The sequence below is a fragment of the Chiloscyllium plagiosum genome, unplaced genomic scaffold (assembly GCF_037043375.1).
Source record: "Chiloscyllium plagiosum isolate Xiang-an unplaced genomic scaffold, Cpla_swu_hap1 HiC_scaffold_29, whole genome shotgun sequence".
In the NCBI taxonomy this organism is placed as follows: Eukaryota; Metazoa; Chordata; class Chondrichthyes; order Orectolobiformes; family Hemiscylliidae; genus Chiloscyllium; species Chiloscyllium plagiosum.
Genome location: NW_028270167.1, coordinates 39,035,187 through 39,057,300, shown reverse-complemented (window position 1 = coordinate 39,057,300; position 22,114 = coordinate 39,035,187). Strand labels below are relative to the sequence as shown.

General features: G+C 39.3%; 1 protein-coding gene across 7 annotated transcripts in view; it reads left to right on the top strand.

The window, feature by feature from the left end:
• fli1 (Fli-1 proto-oncogene, ETS transcription factor) overlaps positions 1-21,447 on the top strand; it is a 79,644-nt gene extending 58,197 nt beyond the window's left edge. For all 7 annotated transcript variants that reach the window (XM_087976499.1, XM_043676917.2, XM_043676921.2 and 4 more), the window contains 4 exons: positions 1,074-1,136; positions 5,943-6,002; positions 6,701-6,748; positions 19,458-21,447. In XM_087976499.1, coding sequence (XP_087832625.1) covers positions 1,074-1,136; positions 5,943-6,002; positions 6,701-6,748; positions 19,458-19,987 — 701 coding nt within the window. In that variant the 3' untranslated portion in view covers positions 19,988-21,447. The remainder of the gene's footprint in view (positions 1-1,073; positions 1,137-5,942; positions 6,003-6,700; positions 6,749-19,457) is intronic.
• The last annotated feature ends 667 nt before the right edge of the window (positions 21,448-22,114 follow it).

The window sequence follows — 22,114 nt, the reverse complement described above, 5'->3', positions numbered from 1 at the left end:
TCCTTCTTATTGAATATCTGTCTGAAAACAGGTCCAACCTATATTACCACAATTAGAGCAAGGAGGCAGACACCAGATCCAAACTGAACCCCCATTCTATTTGATAGTGGGTGCTGGAAAAGCACAGCAGGTCAGGCAACATCCGAGAAGTAGAGGAATCTTCATCAGGGCTCTTGCCCAAAACATCGATTCTCCTGCTCCTCGGATGCTGCCTGACCTGCTGTGCTTTTCCAGCACCCCACTCTCGACTCCAATCTCCAGCATCTGCAGTCCTCACTTTCTCTCCATTCTACTTGCACCATGCTGATCCTCACGGACCATCCAAGGATCTGAGCTGTTGTGACAACACACACATTTATGTACATTTTATAACCTGGAGCTATGGATAGTGATGGTGGAGGCTACAGTTACTTTCTATCACAAGGATGGAATCTCTCCCATTCTTACGGCCTGCAATTGATGTATACTAGAAGGATTTAAAGTTGATATTCAACTGTTTGTCTATGCTACAAGTACACCTTCTTTGGTTCTCAAATCCTGGAGTGGGACTTAAACCTGGAGATTCTGGCTCAGAGTTAGGGATGCTACCCACTGCACCACAAGATCTCCTGTGCAGTGCATTTGAAGGAGGGAAACCCAATTGTTACCAAGTTCTGAGTATTTGCCTGTTGTATGTTGCAGAATTTTTAAAGAAAATGTGGTTTTGTCGTTCTTTTCATTCTTCCCCAGTGCATTACAAAACCAAGTTTTGAAATGTAATCGTTGCTGTTATGTAGGAAGTTGAACAAAACATTGTGCACACCAAAGGTCATGAATGAGGTAACTGCGTGGATAATCTGTTGTGGTATTTTCCAGTTTCACAATTCATATATGATTTGATGACCTACTGATTCCAGTTAACCCTGTTTAGTTTTTGTGCAGGTCCAGAGTTGCAGTGCTATAGTATTGACACATTTACATTAAGCAGTAGCCTCATTAATTCTGTTGGACTGTTGGAATATTATGATCTGATCTTGTTGGTACAGGATTAATAAATTATTGGCTTACTAGACCCTGTCTTTTGTTTCTTTTAGATGCATCATATGACACTGGCAGGAGATCTGGATGGGGCAATAATATGAACAATGTGACAAAAAGTAAGTACCATTAAATACATTTAAAAATAAAACTAAGTACAAGTATCAATAGAACAGAGCATCAGTAAGTTTGAGCAAAGTTTAATGGTGGATTTTTGAATGCAGACCTGCAGTTGGGAATTATAAGCATTCAGAAAATCCCAGAGATGAACGTATAGCATTCTGGAATTTGAGGTTTGCAATGGGGCCTCTCTTTCAGCAATTTTGAAAAGTAGTCTCAAAATGAATATTCGTGAAGAGAGACCAATCTTGGGTTGTAGAGATTTATGAAAGGCTTCAGATAAGTAAAGACCTTTGACCTGAAACCCTGAGAAAAATATATTTGAGTTAGAAATGGTGCAGTGAATCTTGATTTCAATGCAATAAGGATACAAGAGAAGGAAACAGGAGATTTTTCTGGCTCCATGTCTGTATGAACTGGGCATCACATATGTTGGACATTTTCACAGCGTTATATTGCAGATCTGTGAAAAATCCATAGAACTCTAATGCGTACAATGCCAGTGTGATCCAACGATACAGATCCAGGAAACTGTCTCCCGATCGGTGGAGATGGTACAGTATATTTCCATTTATGAGAAAGAATAAAGAGACGTTGAGAGATGTATTGGATGCTGTTATCATTTCTGAATTATTGGATGAAATTTAATCCAGTCCAATAGGAAGGAAGCCTGGCTGTCAGGCCCTGAATTAGTTCACACAAGATGTCACTCAGTCCTCCAGCTCCTATAAAACCTTTGGCAAGAACAATGGAAAGGTAGAAATTAGGAGCAGGAGTTGACCATTTGGCCCATTGCACCTGCTACGCCATTCAGTATAATCATGGCTGATCACTTAATACAATAACCGATTCCTGCTTTTACCCCATACCCTTTCAACCATTTAGTCCCATGTGCTATATCCAAATCCTTTTTGAAATCATACGGTTTTGGCCTGACCGACTTTCTGTAGCAGAGAATTCCACAGTCTCACCACTCTGTGGATGAAGACATTTCTCCTCATGTCAGTCCGAAATGGCCTACCCTGTATCCTTAGACTGGTTCTGGACTCTCCAATCATCAGGAACATTTTTTATATTCACTCATGGGATGCGGACATCACTCCCTGGGCCAGCATTTTTATTGTCTGTCCCTAATTGCCCTTGAGAAGGTGGTGGCACACTGCCTTCCAGAACTGCTGCAGTCCACATGCTGAGGTTTGATCCAATGCCGTTACAGAGGGAATTCTAGGATTCCTGCATTTGGTCCATCGTGTACTGTTAGGATTTTATAAGCATCTATGAGATCCCTTAAGGGCAGCACGGTGGCTCAGTGGTTAGCACTGCTGACTCACAGCACTAGGGTCTCAGGTTTGATTCTAGCCTAGGGTAACTGTCTGTGTGGAGTTTGGATATTGTCCCCATGCCTGTATGGATTTCCTCCCACAGTCTAAAGATGTGCAGGTCAGGTGAATTGGCCATGTTAAATTTCCCATAGTGTGTTAGGTGCATTAGTCAGAGGGAAATGGGTCTAGGTGGGTTACTGTTCGGAGAGTCGGTGTGGACTGGTTTGGTGGAAGGGCCTGTTTCCACACTGTAGGGAATCTAATCTTAAAAAAAATCCCTCACTTTATTATCCAAACTCTGGTAAATATAATCCTAACCAAATCAACCTCTCTTTTTATGTCAGTTCTGTCACATGAGAGATAAATCTAGTAAACCTTTGCTGTACTCCCACAATAGCAAGCATATTCTTCCTCAGCTAAGGAGAACGAACCACACATGATAGTCTCAGTGTGATCTCACCAAAGCCCTGTAATTGCTGGAAAAACTCAGTACGTCTGGCAGCATCTGTAGAGAGAAATCAGAGATAGTATTTTGGGTCTGGCGACCCTTCCTCAGAACTGTATAATTGCAGCAGGACATCCTTGTTCCTGTAGGAGGGGATAGAGGCCATGTTAATGTGTACAACTTGCTTACTTAAAGTGTGGCCAATTAGACTTACAAACGAGACACGTGGCACCAATTATCCCTGAACCTATCGAACTTACTGGTGGCTCAGGAATTAAATGGGAACTACATGGCCTTTTGTATACCTCCTGAAAGGCATCCAGAAAATCTTGTCACCTTTGCCTGTGACTTCATTGGAGGCAGAAGTCCTTTATTTATGGGAATGTATCACTGAGGAGATGATCTGTGCTGAGAAAAGTGGCATGTATCACACTCAGGATTCTTTCATGTCTTCCCTCTGATCGCCTGTCCCTCCTCAAGTTGATGAGCTGTGTATAGTGTGGGAAACAGAGTGTAGCGTGGGAAATATAAGTTTCATTTTGGAAAGGAGAACAAAAGAATAGAGTATTATTTAAGTGGAAAAAAACTGCCAAAAGCTGCAATACAGTGGGATTTGGGGGGTACTTGTGCACAATACACAGAGAGCTATCATACATGCATCAGATAATGAGGAAGGCTAACACCAGCACTTATTTCAGGGGGCTTTGCAGTTCAAGAGTCAGGACGTTTTCCTGCAACTGTACAAGGTGCAGGTGAAGCCCCTTCTGGAGGACCGTGAGCAGTTTTGGTCCCCCGCTTGAAGGAAAGATATCATTTCTGGAGACAGTTCAGAGGAAGTTGGCTAGCATGATCCCTGGCATGGATGGATTGTATTGTTAATCAAGACTAAACAGGGTGGGACTCTATTCACTGAAGTTTCAAAATAAGAGTTGATCTCACTGTAGCACACAGGATTCTTAAGTGGCTTGATGGGGTCAATGGTGCAAGGATGTTTCCCCTCAGGGAAGTGTCGGGGGCCAGGGAGCATAGTCTCAGAATAAAGGAGATAAGATGAGGAGGAATTTCTTCTCTCAGCAGGTTGTAAGTCTTTGGAATGTCTTGCCACAAAGAGCCATCAGGGCAGAGCCCTTGTGTATATTTAAGGCTGAGATTATTGATCACTATGGAAATCAAGAGTTATGGGGAAAGGGAAAGAAAGTGAATATGAAGAATGTCGGATCAGTCATGGCAGAGCAGACCTGAGGGGCAGAATGGCCACTATCCTGTTCCTATTTCTCAAGGTCTATTGGCTGTCCCCACATGACTGTCTTCTCACTCCAATCACCTGTGAGTGACCATCTGACCAGCAGCTTTTGGGATTGATCTTCCCCTCCCCTGGGTTCTGAATCCTTGGGTGGATCTGACACTAGGTCAGTGAAATGCCACACAGGTACTAAAATTTAGCGGGCTTCAGAAGTAGTTAGAGGTTCCTGCCAGTTCCCCAACCAATTGGCAATGAAACCAATTTAATATCAGTGACATTAAATCTCAACCAATAACTTTAAACTCATTTAATTGCTGTAGGAGTTTGTCGAATTTATAGCCATTTTCATTTTCAGTAAGTGCTGTAATTACTTTAAAAATAAGAATTGAATGAATAAGAGTCAATCAACCTTCAATACTCCCAAACTGAGCACTGGCATATTATAGTCCTCTTCTATCAGCTCTCTTTTATGTTCCTTTTTCTCTTAACTGTGTATTTCATTGCGATCAATTTTAATTGAGATAGCTGATGATATATTGACATTCAAATTGTTTTGATGCTGCGTTTGCTACTCTTTTCTCCCAAGAACAGCTTACACTGGGTGCAATTTCACCCATGCCAGTAGCTCTCAAGTATTTTGCCCAAATTACCATTCTTTAAGAGTTGAGCTCCAATTTAATATTTAATTATGTGAAACATTAGAATCAAGTGTGGTCCAGTCCACACTTATACACTTATGTTATGATGTCATAGAGTCATAGAGATGTGCGGCACGGAAACAGACCCTTCACTCCAATTCCTTTGGGCCGACCAGATATCCTACATTAGTCTCGTGCCATTTTCCAGCATTTGGCACATATCCCTCTAAACTATTCCTAATCATTTACCCATCCTTTTAAATGTTGTAATTGTACCACCTTCCACCTACTCCTCTGGCAGCTCATTCCATATACGCACCACCCTCTACATGAAAAAGTTACCTCTTAGTTCCCTTTAAAATTGTTACCCTCTCATCTTAAATCTATGTTCTTCTGCTCTTAGACTCCCCAGCCCTGGGGTAAAGACCTTGGCTACTCACCATATCCATTCCCCTCATGATTTTATAAACCTATATAAGGTCACCCCTCAGCTTCTGATGCTCATGGGAATATAGCCCTAGCCTATTCAGCTCAAACCCTTCAGTCCTGGCAGCATCCTTGTATATCTTTTCTGAACCCTTGCAAGTTTTGAACATCTTTCCGAAGAAGCTTGAAGGCCAATTACAGCATTTCCTCTATTGTCAAATGATCCATCACAGACAGATCAATGACAGGTCCTTTTCCATCAATATGGCTCTGAGATCCAGTGTCAGTTCATTAATTTCTGAACCATAAAGTGTGTTATCTGGTTTCAAATCTTCGTGGTTGAGAAACACATGCTTGTCAAAGTTCAGAGCATGGTTAGTTTTTACTATGAGCACTGAAAACACTATTTGAACGAATGTTTTCCAAAGGTTGGATGATAAAAGGTTCCTCAGTCCCTCCTCTCTTCCATAATGCCAATTCCATGACAGTCTGTTCTGAGGAAGAGTCACTTGAACCAAAATGTTAATTCTGATTCTCTTCACAAATGCTGCCAGACCTGCTGAGCTCTTCCAGAAATTTCTATTTTTGTCTCCTATTTATTGAACTGTTTTTCAGAAAAATCGTGTTTTCTGACCACTTTCAACCTTACTGACAAATGTTACTCATCCTCTGTTCAGAGAAGTGCTTCTATACATAATGCTTTGAATTAGTTTATGAATCTATTTTTTCAGCTTCTCCTGGAGCAACGCAAAGTGTGAATAAAAGCTCAGAACAACCTCGACCCCAACCAGGTAATAGTGAAGAGTAAAAGAAAGAGTGTGATGGCCTTGCAGAATGTTCTGTCAGTGTAGAAATGGAAAGAAATAGGAAGAAGATCTAAGCTAATGTAGGACACTAATTGAGTGTTCTTCCTTTATTTTCACTCTCCTTCCACATCCCTAAAAGATCTTCACCTTTCCTGGGCACTTTTCCTAAGCCTAAACTTCAACTCCATCATTTCAATCTTCATAGCACTAGCCCTGGATGGGCTGATGTATAAAGCAAGAACTTATTGCTTATATCTAAAACTGAGGAGTTGGCTGTGTGCATATGAAATCAGATTTGTTCCACACAGGGCTATTGACTGAACATATACTGGAATAGGAAACTAAATGTGTGTCTGGTGATCTGGTGTTCAAAACTTCCTGCAATCTGCTCCAAAACTGGATCAGTAAACTGACTGGGTAGTATCAGTGACTCTCTGGTGTAATTGTCACTTACCAGTCCGGTACATTTTCTGAGGCGATTGCACAACCATGGGCAGAGGCCAGCGTGAGCTAGAGGGCGGGTCTGAAACAGAGGAAATTTGATACTTTTCTGACGCTTTCTATTTAGATGAATGCTTGTTGTAGAATTCCAACATTTGATTTGAATGTTCTTTTAATTTAAATCCATTTTTATTTAGTTTTCCATTCTGGTGAATACTGAGGAGAGTGCTTCTGTATTTCAGATCCATATCAAATTCTAGGACCCACCAGCAGCCGGTTAGCCAATCCAGGTAAGACGATGAATCAATAAAAGGGCGATTATCTGCGAAAGATATATAGAACTATGCTGGAGTGTACCAGCATATTTGTACTGAATTAACAAAAGAAAACTGATTTGCAACGTCACCAGAAACATTGAGCAATGGACATATGTTTATTGACTTAGAGGCACAGGCTGATTAGCTGCTATTTACTTTCTGCTATTTATGTCAAAACAATCATCAAAAAATTCCATAACTTGGCAAAGGAACAAAGGGACAATGATCCTCAGTACTTCTCAGTTTTTTATTTAACAATCATATGTAGAAGACATTTAGAGAAAGTGATTTTACAGATGCTTCATAGCAGAGCAACATATCTTGAAAGCTGAAAAGACATTTCGGGCTCCACTGACTGTGTTGAGTTATTATCTATTTTGCTTATAATAGCACAGGTAATGAATTATATTGTGGTGGAGCTTTTCAATGTGGCACTATATATACATATTACTGTGCAGTATGTTACACCATGTGGCAGTATGAAAGTGTAATATATTGTAGTGTGGTGCAGTGCACTGTGTACAATCATTGAATTATTTAACACAAGAGATAACCTTTCTGCCTACTCTGGATATTTGAAGGAGGTACTCAGTTTGTCTCATTTCCCAACTCATCCCTTCCCCTTTAATGCAATGCTTGAGGGAGTCTTCTGGATGAGATCCAGAAAGAAGAGGTCCTGTCTGCTTTCCAAAGTGCCATACAAGATTTCACTTGTTGTTTTGAAAAATATGGGAATATCGTTCCTCAATGTCCAGTTCAGTATTTGCACCTCAAATAAAATAATCTTGTCATGATCACATTGTGGTTTATGGAATCTTGCTGCACACAACTTGACTGCTATGTTTCTTACACCCATGTCTACTTGGACATAATGCAATTTGGAATGTTTTGAGTTGGGAAGGGCACTATATAAATATATACCTTTCTTAGTCGCCCTCCAAATATTTCCACTTCAAATATGCATATAATTGCTTTTGAAAGTTACTCCCACTCTTTCAGGTAACACATTTCAGATCAAAACAACTTGCTATAAAAATACAACTTCTATTCTCCATCTGAATTATTTGCCAATTATTTTAAATCTGTGCCTCGTTCTGACTGAAGCCTTACCTCATTATTCGTATGTTATTTAATGTAGTGTAGTTTATGAATATAGTCTGTATTTTAATGTAGTTCACTAATCACAGTGTAGTTGATCATTACGTTCCATCTCCATAACAGGAAACTCTGAGATTCCCTCTCTAAACCTTTCAAAAGTTCTACTCTCCTCCTTTAAAATGCTTCTTAAAATCTACCAGTTTGACTAAACTCAAGTCTTGAGACTCACAAACAGTAAGGCTTTGAGAAAGCTCAGGCTCGTCCTGGTAAGTAGCAAGTAACATTCCATCATAAAAATACCAAGCAGAGATCAATTTCCTACAAGAGAGAATCTAACTAACTTCCCTCAATGTTCAAAGACGTTATGGTTATTGAACCCTCAGTCCAAGAACCAGAATAGGATCAGAAGGGCTTTTGCCCGAAACGTCGATTTCGCTGCTCCTTGGATGCTGCCTGAACTGCTGTGCTCTTCCAGCACCACTAATCCATATAAATACTCAGTTCCACGAGAGCAGATCAGATGCTGGGAATTCTGGGAAAAGTAATTCACCTCCGAGCTCTTTAAAACTTGTCCATATCCACAAGGCACACTTCAGGAGTGTGACATAATCCTCTCTACCTGCTTGGATGAATGAAACTCCAAAAACACACAAGAGGCTCTTCACATTTCCGAACAAGGCATCCTGCTAGATTAATATCATATCCAGCACCTGAGAAATTCACTCCCTCTACCACAGTGCACTGTCCTCCATCTACAGTCTGCACTGCAGAAAGTTGCCAATACTCTTTTGACAGCACCTTTCAAACTGACAATCTCTGTCATCTAGAAAGACAGATGCTTGTGGAAGGCCATTGTGATTTCTCCTTCAAGCAGCAGATCATTGACTTGCAACGATTCTCCACTGGCAATCATTCAAAATTCTGGAATTCTTTCCTTATTGGTGCTGTGGTGTATCTACATCAGCAGCAGCTTAGGAAGTCAGCTCAATGGCACATTCCAATGGAATGGATAATTAATATCAGCCTGGCCAATAATACCCATGTCCAATGAACTGAAAAAGAAAAAAGAATCATGTCAGATGTGCTGGTAACACGGATTTGCTGAAAGAAAATTATGGTTTCTAAATGTACGGTATTGATTTTTAAGTGTTGCAGTGGTAATGTCAGAAATCCAGAGCATCAATATACTGGGACATAGTTTTGGACTCTGCCTTGGCAGACGAAATTTGAGTTCAATTTTTAAAAAAAATCTGAACTTAAAAACATGAATCTAATGACAACCATGTGACCCATTTGATTCACTAATATCCTTTCGGAGAGGAATCTCCCATCCTTGCCTAGTCCTGCCTACATATGCCTCCAAACCGACGGCAATGTAGCTGACTCTTAGCTGTCATCTGTAATGGCCTAGTAAGCATCCTAGTTCAAAGTAACTAAGGGAGACATAATAAATGCTGTTCCAACCAGTGAAGCCTATACTCCGCCAATGAATAAAAAATAACACATTTATAGAGCACTTTAATACTGCATATGTTATCACTCTGACTGTATTTTATTGTGTCTCAGTTTATTACCATTTGGTACAATAAGTGCGAAAGAGAATCCATTCATTGCAAAGTAGTATCATTTGTTTCATTGTGGTGTATTTAAGGTTTTATTTATCCATTTATGGAACCCTTTCTGGCAAGGTCAGAATTGTTGACCATCCGTAATTGCTTTTGGATTGAGTGGCTATTTCTGAGGGCAGCTATGAGTCACTCACATTGATGTGGGTCTGGAGTCAAATGTAGGCCAGACCACGTAAGGATAGTAAATTTCCTGTCCAGAAGGGAATTAAGGCATTAATAAGCCAGGCAAATTATTGTAAGAGTTATAATAATTGTCACCAACACCGTTGCTGAAGTTATCTTTATGAGTCAGAATTATTATTGCATTTAAATATCACCAGTTTTTGTGGTTGGATTTGAGTCTATGTTCCTGGATTATTATTGTGGGCCTCTGGATGATTAGTCTCATGGCTTTGCCACTATGCTATTGTCTCCGCCACCCCTCTTAGCTCCATTACAGTGTGGTACTGTGGTTCATTCTTCAGTTTATTACAGTACTATGCAATATGTTACTGTAGACCAGATTATTACACTGTTCGATTACATCCCTGGATTTATTACAGAAGGGGACTTACTTCATTCTGTGTCTGTCTTCATAGAATGGTACAATATTTTACTGAGGTTCAGTTTGTTATTGTGAGTCAATTTATTACCATGTCATTCAAAATGTTTTTGTGGTTCAGTAAAATGTGATGAACTATATTATTGTGTGCTCGTTTATTAAATTGTGGTAAAATGCTTTATTTCGCTGATTGTCAATAGCTGAAGCAATATTTTACTAAAACAGTGAGCTACACTATTTTTGTGCTGCAATTTATTGCAGTGTGATACAATGCCCTATTGTAGTTCAGTTTGTTGCAATGTAGTGTGATATTTTATTGTGGTTCAGTTTAATTCAGTATGGTAGAACAATCTGTTCAGTTGCTTACAATGTGTTACAGTAACTTAGGTTAGTATATTTCAGTGCCTTTGTGTGGTTCATTTTATTAAAGTTTGATACAATATTATATTCAGTTTATCAAAGTGTGGTACTGTACCTTATTGAAAAATAACAGTCTATTATTTTTACAATATCATACATTATTTATTTTTGGTCCAACTTTCATCAATATAGTACACAACTTTATTGTATTGTTTTTTATAGTTTGGAGTTCAGTATTCCATTGTGATTTAGTTTGTTGTAGTTTGCATTATTTTGTGGTTCTGTTTATGAGATAATGTTTTATTATTCCATTAATTTTTGTGTGATTTAGTATTTTGTGGTGCAGTTTCTTAAATTGTCATTGAGATTATGACATGGTAAAGGAATATCAATACACAATGGTGAAATTTTCAATAGTAGTTGAGTTTATTACCTTCTGGTGTAGTATTTTGCAATTCTGTTGATTATAGTGTGGTACAGTACTTCATTGTGATGTAGTTCATTACAGTATGGTACAGCAGGTTATTAAGGTTCAAATCTAACAGTATACTAGTGTCCTATAATAGTCCAGCGCTTTGCAATATTCAGTATTATTCAGTTTATTTCAGGTATACAGTGTGCTATTGTAGTGCAGTATATTACAGTGTCGCATGGTATTTTATTGTGTTTAATTTTATTACAAGTTGGTAAAATACACTATTGCGATTCAGTTGTTACAATGTGTTACAGCAGCTTTTATTTGGGTCATCTTATTATAGTATGTTCCAGTATTTTAGTCGGCATCAGTTTATTGCACTGTGCTGTAGTAGATCACTGTCATTTTGCTTTTAAAACACAGAAAATTCTTTATTTCGGATTTGAGGTGTTACAGTTTTTTTTACAGAATTTTATGTTTATTATATTGAAGTTGAATAATTACTGCCATTTATTTTATTACTGGGTAGAATAATATTTAGTTTATTTCATTGTGGTTCAACTTATTATGCTGTGGTGAAATATTTTATTGTGAGTAGGTTATTGCAGCTTGTTAGATTATTTTGTCATCATTTAGTTCATTACAGTGTAATACTGCATTTGTTTGGTTTATTACAAAATAGTTGCCTATTTTATCATGGTTCAGTTCATTAAAATGTGGTACAGTACTTTATTGTGCTGTTTATTGCAGTGAAATGCTGTCGTTTATTATTACAATGTGTTGCTGTATTTTTTATGGTGCAGTTTTTGCAGTGTACTGGTGTCCTGTTGTGCTTCATTGTATTGCAGTTATTATATTGTTCAGTTCATTACAGGGTGGTACAGTATTTATGGTAGTTAAATTTATTAATATTTATTAAAACAATATTTATTTGTTTAATAAGTTGATTATATTGTGCTACAGTGATTTAATATGATTTATTTTTAATGCATTGCAGTTAACTATTTTAGAATGGTTCAGTTCAAGTGAGACACTATATTATTTACTTTGTATGGTCTGGTACAATATTTCATACTGACTACATTGCAGAGTATTGTGTATTAATGTGGTTCTTTTCATTAGTGTGGTTTGAGTACTTCAGTATCATCTAGCTCATTACAGTTTGAAAATATTTTATTTTGTAATTTCTTTTAGTAGGATTGAATTTATTGAACTTATTACTATCTAATATGGAATTTTTGTGGATTAGTTTATCACAGTGTAGCTGAATATTTTGTTGTAACTCAGTTTACTACAATATTGTACAGTATTTTAGTGCAGTTCTATGTATTACAATGCATATGTTATTGTTGTTCAGCTTGGTAGAATATTTAAATGCAGGTCAATTTATAACATTGTTTTTCCTTAAATTTGTAATAATGTGGGATAATATTTATTTACAGCTTAGTCCATTTAGTATGATCCAAAAGTTTAGCATGGTGTTTGTCTGAACCACATTGTGATCCAGTAGTTTATTGTGCAGCACTTTGCATACTGTACAGCACTGTGATATTTGTGGTTCAGTATCTTATAAAGTGTTATTGTATTTTAGAGTTGGTCAATTTATCAGTACGGATTGCAGTATTTTAAATATGTGCAGAGTCACACCTACAGTGTTAGACAGGATAAAAATTGTAACTGTATGTAACCTCACTCACTGGTCTAGAAATATGCAGGAAACTGAATAAAAGCCATACCAAAATAAAAATTAATTGGATAATTTTATTCTGACGTTGTTTTGGAAACAAGTTCAGGGGATCACTCTTGCCCTGATTAATGTCATGCAGTACTCAAGCTCCATCTTCACCAGACACAGGTATTGCCCTTTCTTGAAGGAAATTAACATTTTTTTTTGCCAGAACTGACTGGCTTTTTTTATAGGTGCATCATTCTCCAAAAAAAGTCTACTCCTTATATCTATCCAATGTCTCAACTTAAATGGTGGAGGATTGTGACCCGATTGTTTGTTATAACCTTTAGCAGCTCAGCGTAAATGTAACTTAGTGTTTCATTATCGAATGAATCTCTTTCAAATCAACTCTTTTTTCAAGTGGACAGTTCAAACCATACAGGATTGTGACTCTGTTATCTATTATAAACTGAAGCAAGTTAAATCAAGTGTAACATACTAGGTTGCCATCTTATGATTCTCTTTTAAAGCACCTTTCAAGGTGACAGTTCCAGCCCTGGGTCCATCTTGATAGCAGGATTTTTCAAACTGTCAATCTGATCCATCCTTTAATCTCCTTGACATTTTTTCACTAAACCTGAATATCACACATCATATGTGGACTCAAAACTAGACAGAGTGGCTGGTATTTTGTTGGCTGACAGGCATCTTGCTCACTGACTTGAGAGCAAGTGGAAGGTCACCTTCAGGTTGGCAGTTGAGGTATTAATTGACAGCTGTCCGTCTTTCCTTTGATCAAGGACTTGAGTGATAGGTATCCCACCCACTGAGAGCTACTTGACAATCAAAGGCTTGCTGTTCTTCATTGGATGGAGCCAGGGGAAGCATCGGCTGATAAGGATGGAGGTAATAGGTCAGAGGGTAGGGTGGAACGAATAGGTAGGAAGGGAGATTGGCAGGTAGGAGAGGTCATGAGGACAGTGCTGAGCTGGAAGGTTGGAACTGGGGTAAGGTGTGGGGAGGGGAAATGAGGAAACTGGTGAAGTCCACATTGATGCCCTGGGGTTGAAATGTTCCGAGGTGGAAGATGAGGTGTTCTTCCTCCAGACGTCGGGTGGTGAGGGAGTGGCGGTGGAGGAGGCCCAGGATCTGCATGTCCTCGGCAGAGTGGGAGGGCGAGTTGAAATGTTGGGTCACGGGGCAGTGTTGACTGGTGCGGGTGTCCCGGAGATGTTCCCTGAAGTGCTCTGCAAGGAGGCGTCCAGTCTCCCCAGTGTAGAAGAAACCGCATCGAAGCAACGGATACAATAAATCACATTGGTGGATGTGCAGGTAAAACTTTGATGGATGTGGAATGCTCCTTTGGGTGAGGAGGAGGTGTGGGTGCAGGTTTTGCAATTCCTGTGGTGGCAGGGGAGGGTGCCGGGAGGGGAGGGTGATTTGTTGGGGGGCATGGACCTGACCAAGAACATCACATCTCCCCAATGCTCAGGATCACAGAAAGACCCAAAATCAGAGATGAGTGAAGATGGTTGGGATTGATGTCAGAAGCAAGGGGAAGGATAAGAGCTAGATTACAGTTGATAGCCTCTAATATCAAAAATCTTCACTCTTATTCCAAACTGCACCAAAAGCTATAGTCAAGGATATGTGACAGAAATTCCCTTTTATTGTAGTCATGAAGGCATTGTACAATATCTTTCTCAATTTAAGTAGTCAGATTTTGCCTCCTGCATGATTCCATTAAATATCTTCCCTATTACTGACATCCAATTAATGGGTTAAAAACAATGATTGCAGATGCTGGAAACAAGATTCTGGATTAGTGGTGCTGGAAGAGCACAGCAGTTCAGGCAGCATCCAAGGAGCAGCGAAATCGACGTTTCGGGCAAAAGCCCTTCATCCTGATGAAGATCTTTTGCCTGAAATGTCGATTTCGCTGCTCCTTGGATGCTGCCTGAACTGCTATGGTCTTCCAGCACCACTGATCCAGAATCAAATTAATGGGCCGATAGTTAAGTAAATACATTTTATCTCTTTCTGTTAAAAAGTGTGGACAACATTAATCATCTTCCAATCTAAAAGCCACATTCCATTGTGCTATTAAAGATTACACAGCACCTGCCTTACTTCCATGAGGACCCTCAGGTGGATATCCTTTGGCCAGTTATCCCATCTATAGTGAATTTCCTAATTTTATGACAATGTGGTGCATTATTTTAGAGTTGTTCACTTTATTACTGCAGTCACATTAATGTGATTCATTTTATTATTGTGTAATACAATTTATTATGTGGGTCGGTTTAGAACAGTGTGCAAAAAATCCAATCATTTTTAAAATTTAGTTCAGTATGTTAGTTCGAGTACTGCAGTTTATCACAATATTTTCCAGCTTTTACTTTATTGTGGTGTAGTACTACAGTTTGGCTCAGTTTGTCATAGAATAGTATGGTATGTTATTTTGTTACACTTTACTTCAATGTTGAAAGTATTTCAATATGAAGTTGTTCATTATTGTTTGGTGCCATGTTTTATTATAGTGCTCAGTTTATCAGAAAGGTGAAACTTTAGTGTTCAGTTTTTCCAGTTTGCTACAATATATTAATCTGTTTCAGTTTTTCCAGTGTGGTATAGTATTTTTGTGGGCTACAGCATTTTAGCAAGGTGCTTTTTATCATAATGTGAGATAATCTCTAATGTGGTGTCCTTTATTACTGTATGGTACATTAATTTAGAAAGTTTTAGTTCAACACAATGTGGTTTATCTTTTGAACATGATGCAGTTTATCGCTGAATAGTTCAGTATGTCAGTCTGTTTTATACACTTAAAGTGTGAGAACGGAGGAATTTCTTGTCAAAAGGAAGAAGGCAGCTTACGTAAGGTGGAGGAAGCAAGGATCTAGCACAGCTTTAGAGGATAATAGGCTAGCGAGAAAGGAACTCAGAATTGGACTGAGGAGAGCCAGGAGGGGGCACGAGAAAGGCTTAGCAATAAGGCTTAGGGAGAACCCAGAGGCATTTTACTCATACGTGAGGAATAAGAGAATGATCAGGGAGAAGGTAGGGCCGATCAGGGATAGCGGAGGGAACTTGTGCGTGGAGTCTGAGCAGATAGGGGAAGCCCTAAATAAGTTGTTTGCTTCGGTTTTCACCAAGGAAAGGGAACTTGATATAAATGAAAACTTAGAGGAACTGGGATACAGCCTTGACCAGATCAAGACTGATGAAGTTGATGTGCGAGAAATTTTGGAAATATTAAAATTGCTAAGTCCCCAGGGCCAGAGCAGATTTATCCTAGGCTGCTCCGGGAAGCAACAAAGAAGGTTGCTGTGGCTGCTGGTGAGGATATTTGCCTCCTCCCTCTTCACAGGAGTCATACCGGAGGATTGGAAGGAGGCAAATGTTGTTCCTCTTTTCAAGAAGGGTAATGAGGAAATCCCTGGCAATTACAAACCAGTCAGTCTTACGTCTGTGGTCAGCAAAGCTTTGGAAAGAACTCTGAGGGATAGGATTTATGACTATTTGACAAAGCATAGTGTGATGAAAGGCAGTCAGCATGGCTTTGTGAGGGGAAGGTCATGCTCACAAATCTTATTGAGTTCTTTGAGGAGGTGTCAAGACAGGTCGATGATGGTCGAGCAGTGGATGTGGTGTATATGGACTTCAGCAAGGCATTTAATAGGGTTCCCCATGGTAGGCTCATTCATAAAATTAGAAAGTATGGGATACAGAGAGATTTGGCTATCTGGATTCAGAATTGGCTGGCAGACAGAAGGTTGTAGATGGAAAGTATTCTGCCTGGAGGTCAATGTTGAATGGGGTCCCGTAGGGCTATGTTCTTGGGCCTCTGCTCTTTGTAGTTTTTATAAATTACTTGGATGAGGAGATTGAGGGGCGGGTTAGTAAATTTGTAGATGACACAAAGGTCGGAGGTGTCGTCGATAGTATAGAGGGCTACTGTAGGCTGCAGCGCGACATAGACAGGATGCAGAGCTGGGCTGAGAAATAGCAGATGGAGTTCAACCTGGATAAATGCGAAGTAATGCATTTTGGAAGGTCGAACTCAAATGCTGAATATAGGATTAAAGACAGGATTCTTGGCAGTGTGGAGGAACAGAGAGATCTGAATGTGCAAGTACATAGATCCCTCAAAGTTGCCACCCAGGTAGATAGGGTTGTAAAGAAAGCATATGGTGTTTTGGCTTTCAATAACAGGGGGATCAAGTTTAAGAGCCATGAGGTTTTGCTGCAGCTCTCCAAGTCCCTGGTGAGACCACACTTGGAATATTGTGTCCAGTTCTGGTCGCCCTACTATAGGTAAGAAACAGAGGCTTTGGAGAGGGTGAAAAGAAGGTTTACCAGGATGCTGCCTGGACTGGAGGGCTTGCCTTATGAAGAAAGATTGAATAAGCTCGGACTTTTTTCTCTGTAGAGAAGGAGGAAGAGAGGAGACCTGATCGAGGTGTACAGAATAATGAGTGGAATAGATAGAATCAATAGCCAGAGACGTTTCCCCAGGACAGGATTGACTGGTATGAGAAGTCATAGTTTTAAGATATTAGGAGGAAGGTATAAAGGAGACACCAAAGGTAGGTTCTTTAAGCAAAGAGTTGTGAATGCATGGAATGCGTTGCCAGCTGTGGTGGTGGAAGCAGAGTCATTGTGGACATTTAAGCAACTGCTAGACATGCACATGGATAGCAGTGAGTTGAGGGGTGCGTAGGTTAAGTTACTATATTTTACATTAGGATTAAATCTTGGCACAACATCGTGGGCCAAAGGACCTGTTCTATGCTGTACTTTTCTATGTTCTATGTTCTATATTATGTTTCAGCACTGTTCAGTTTTTCACAATATGCTGCAACTTTTCTTTCCATCTGTCATTAGATGCCACAAATAGGCAAAATGACCGTGATGTTGCTGATAGGGTGCACAGCACGTTAATGCATTCAAGTTTACTTTATTCAATAGGTAATCCCAAAGTTGCACAAGTGACACAAAAACCTCTTCCTACAACCTCACTCACTGGTCAGATCAGTACCTTCATTATCCCAAGGAATTCTCCTTATAATTCAAATCACCTTGCTATTTTTAATTGCTACATAGTTACATGGTTGTTGGTCTTTTGATTTTTTTAGAGCTTCCTTTCAGAATCTACTAAAAAAGATAGATTTCCAGAAGATGTCATTGTTTGTACATGTACTTTGCCTGCTCTGAGGTGGAATTGTGGATGTTGCTCGTATGTCCAGCTTTTCAGTTTCAACAGAATTCACGGTAGCCAAGTCAGCAGCTGACCCAGATTGACATCAGAACCAATAGACACTTTAGATTGTTCAGACCCAGCTCTTGACTGACACATCCACTGATGGATTTGACTCTGCTGTCAGCAACCAAATGACCTCCTGTGTTGTCACAATTCTGTGAATTACAAAACCATTGCAGACCCCATGTCATACCAATAATTCAATCAATTCATCAAATCATTGGCAGTTGAATGTAGATATTTAATATATCTGCACTCAGGATATTACTATAAAGAAGTTCTGTTCTGACATGGCAGAAAACTGCGAATAGTAGATTAGGAAGACAATATCATAAGACATAGAAGCAGAAGGAGGCCATTCTGGTCATTGAGTCTTCTCCACAATTCGATGAGATTATAGCTGACCCGATAACCCACGACTCCACTTTCCTGCCTTTTCCCCATAACCCTCAATTCCCTTACTGATTAGAAAGCTGTCTATCTCAGCCTTGAATGTGCTTGAATGATCCAGCCTCAACAGCATTCTGTTGTGAAGAATTCCACAGATTCACCACTCTCTGAGAGAATAAATTTCTCTTCATCTGTGTTTTGAATGTGTGACCCCTTATTCTGAGATAATGGCCTCTATTGTAGATTCTCCCACAAGGGAAACAACCCTTCTGCATATACCCTGTCAAGCCCCCTGAGAATCTTAACATGTTTCAATAAGATCATCTCTCATTCTTTTATAATAAAATGAGTACAGGCCTGGATCTACTCAACCTCTCCCCAGCTCTGTCCTCTGTGTATAGGAATTGGGAAAACATGTTGAGGTTGTACAGGGCATTGTTGAGGCCTCTTCTGGAGTATGGTGTCCAGTTCTGGACGCCCTGTTATAGGAAAGATATTATTAAGCTGGATAGTGTTCAGAAAAGGTTTACCAGGATGTTGCCAAGTATGTAAGGTTTGAGTTATAAAGAAGGACTGGATAGGCTGAGTCTTTTTTTTTACTGGAGATTTGGAGGTTGAGAGGTGGCCTTATAGGAGTTTATAAAATCATGAGGGATTTCAATAGGGTTATGGTAAGTGCCTTTTTCAGAGGATGGGGGACTTCAAGAATAGAAGGCATATTTTTAAGGTGAGAGGAGAGAGATTTTAAAAAGGCATAAGGGGAAAACCTTTTACACAGAGGGTGGTTTATATGTAGAATGAGCTTCCTGAGGAAGTGGTGGATGTGGATACAATTACAACAAGACATTTGCGTAAGTACGTGAATAAGAAAGGTTTTGGGGGAAATATGGGCCAGGAGCAGGCAGGTGGGACTAGTTTAGTTTGGAATTATGATCAGCATGGGCTGGTTTGCCTGAAGGGTCTGCTTCCATGCTGTATGACTCTATGACCGTATAAGACAATCCCTCCATGCCTGATATCAGCCAAGTGGACCATCATTAGACTGTGATCAGGATCCCAAACTGGTCTCTGCAGGTTTACCCTAGCATACCTTGGGTGTTAGCAGTGGGAAGGTAGCAGCTCTAAGCAGCAATTTTGTAAGGCTCAATTCAACTATTGGTAGTGTAATAACTTATAGAATTATTAGGAAAGTTTTGATTTCTCCATGCACCACAGAATTTGATGTCCATATTTTGAATGTTGCAAAGTGTGAATTTGCTGTTTGCATATTATCAATGAGTGGCAAAAGCCTTACCCCAAAACTCTCATTTTCTTTCAGGAAGTGGACAAATACAACTTTGGCAGTTCCTCCTCGAGTTGTTGTCTGACAGTTCCAATGCCAACTGCATCACTTGGGAGGGAACCAATGGCGAGTTTAAAATGACAGATCCAGATGAAGTGGCGCGGCGCTGGGGAGAGAGGAAAAGCAAACCGAACATGAACTATGACAAGCTGAGCAGAGCTCTGCGCTATTATTACGACAAAAACATCATGACCAAGGTTCATGGCAAACGTTATGCATACAAATTTGACTTCCATGGCATTGCACAGGCTCTCCAACCACATCCAACAGAGTCTTCTATGTATAAGTATCCTTCAGACCTATCCTACATGTCCGCTTATCATGCACATCCACAGAAGATGAACTTTGTATCCCCTCATCCCACCTCTATGCCAGTGACGTCTTCTAGCTTCTTTGGAGCAACCTCACCATACTGGAGTTCTCCTACGGCGGGCATTTACCCCAATCCAAATGTGCCTCGTCATCCTAACACACATGTTCCCTCTCACTTGGGCAGCTATTACTAGCATTAACCTTTATTTCTCCTTGCTTGCGAACTTAAGTGAATCCATACCCAATATTGGAACTCTTGGGATCATGGAATTTCATTTGGCCTTGGAACATTAATATGTGCCAGAACTGTTACTAAACTGGATTTATGTCCATTCCTGAATCATTAGCTAGCTATGGACATTTTGCCACCTCTAAAGTCTCCAATCAGTAATCTGTTGTCTCAAAGTGAACATTGACCAAGTGTACACATTGTAATAGTTTTGTACATCAGCAGATTTGTAACCATTTTGACCAACTATCAATGATCTTCCATGAAGCAAGAGCAAATATTAGACATTTGCAACAATTAAGAGCTTGTAACTAATTATTGACATTTGCCAGTTACAGATGTTGTTCCTTTGATCATCATTTAGCAACACTGGATTACTAAGCAGTCCTACAATGTATCCACAGAGTAAAATGACTGTGGATCTGCCAACAAATTTCCAGTTGGAAGACCAGTTGTGGGCATTTGACTAGTTTCAGGACTACTGGAACTGAACTTTCTCCCAGCTTCTATTTTACTGATGATGCTTTTTTCCAGAAAGGACATCTGTTGAACAGGGATGTCTCCTCAATGAAATGAACTGAAAGAAAGGGCACATCTGTTGGAACATCTAACCTGACAAACAGTGTTAACAAGTGAAGAACATTGCTACAAAGAGCTGTGTTTTGTCCTTAGGAATACTAAAGAAAATTTGATTACACAGGATACGCGAACGCTGTGCGTTTGTAAGAATTCAATGTTGGATCAACCACGCATCCTCGTATAAAGCAAGTTACTGTATAAATTATGCAGAAAATGACAAATCCTTTAAGTTACAGTATTACACGAGTTGACCTCGGTCACAGATGCAGTTTTACTATCAAATCCATTTTGACAAAATATAGTCATTTTGTAGCCTGTAGACCTTCTATCTGTACATTTGGCTCTGCCTTTTTACTGAGTAAAGGGACACATAGGGTAGTAATTGTTGAGAAAACTTTATTCCTATAAAGTGTTACTAATGACAAAAGCACTGATACAGCTATTTTCTATAAGATGCAAATGGCTGGAAGCAATTTATTCCCTAGTTCTTAGAGCTTTTGGACTTTTAAAATATAGCATTATTAAATAATCACCGACGCGATTTTCCCATTAAAATGGGACATCGTCTACTATATATGCAAATAGTTCTTGATGATGATTATGTAACTTTACAATTAATCCCTTGCAGCATATTAAGTATTAAACCAAAACACTTATACAAGGGCTACTTCTGACTTAAAATTAACTGCCATGAACTATTTCCTCAGACAGATGTTTCTGTTATTACATGCATGCATTTTTACATGAAAAAGAACTGTGTACTATTGAAGAAATGGCATGTGTAACAGTTTCTTACACTATGTAAAATGTTTAATAAACAGTGGCAATAGGGAGTGCCTTAACAAATCCCTCTCACTGACAGCAACTTGTTACTGATGTAACCCAAATTCCAATTCTAAAGTGTGAAGAGCTTAGAGCACCTCATTTTCCTATTCCTGTTGTTCTCATTCTCTCTCAACATATTTTTCTAATTTTCCAACACTGCACCCAAAACCTAAACCTACGCTAATTTGAATAGACAAAGGCACCAACATTAGTCAAAGGATTAAAAGCCTAATTTGCAAGTTGAATATCTGTATATACCTTGTATTGTAAAAGGGTAAGTTGAACATACTATGCTAGAAAAGGCAATTAATGCATATAAACCTGTTTCTGTGATATTGTAAGAAACAGATTAATATCTGTTCAAAGAACACAGATTGCAATTTATTTGAAAGCAATAGCTGCTGTTATAAAACCATTTTGATGTTGATATCTCAACAACTTGCATTTAATACACTGAAATATTGCAACGCATTGAACAGGAGCCTAATCATATTTTTTTAAAAATTGACACTGAGCCAAAGAAAGAATTATTAGGACAGCTTGCATAGGGTCATATTACAGAGAGACATAAAGTGGGAAAGAAAGTTAGAGAGGCAGAGAGGTTCAGAAAGAGAAGTTCAGTGTTTATGGCCTATGCAGCTAGAAGTATAGTGGCCAATGGCGTGGCCAGCATAGATCAGATTTGGAG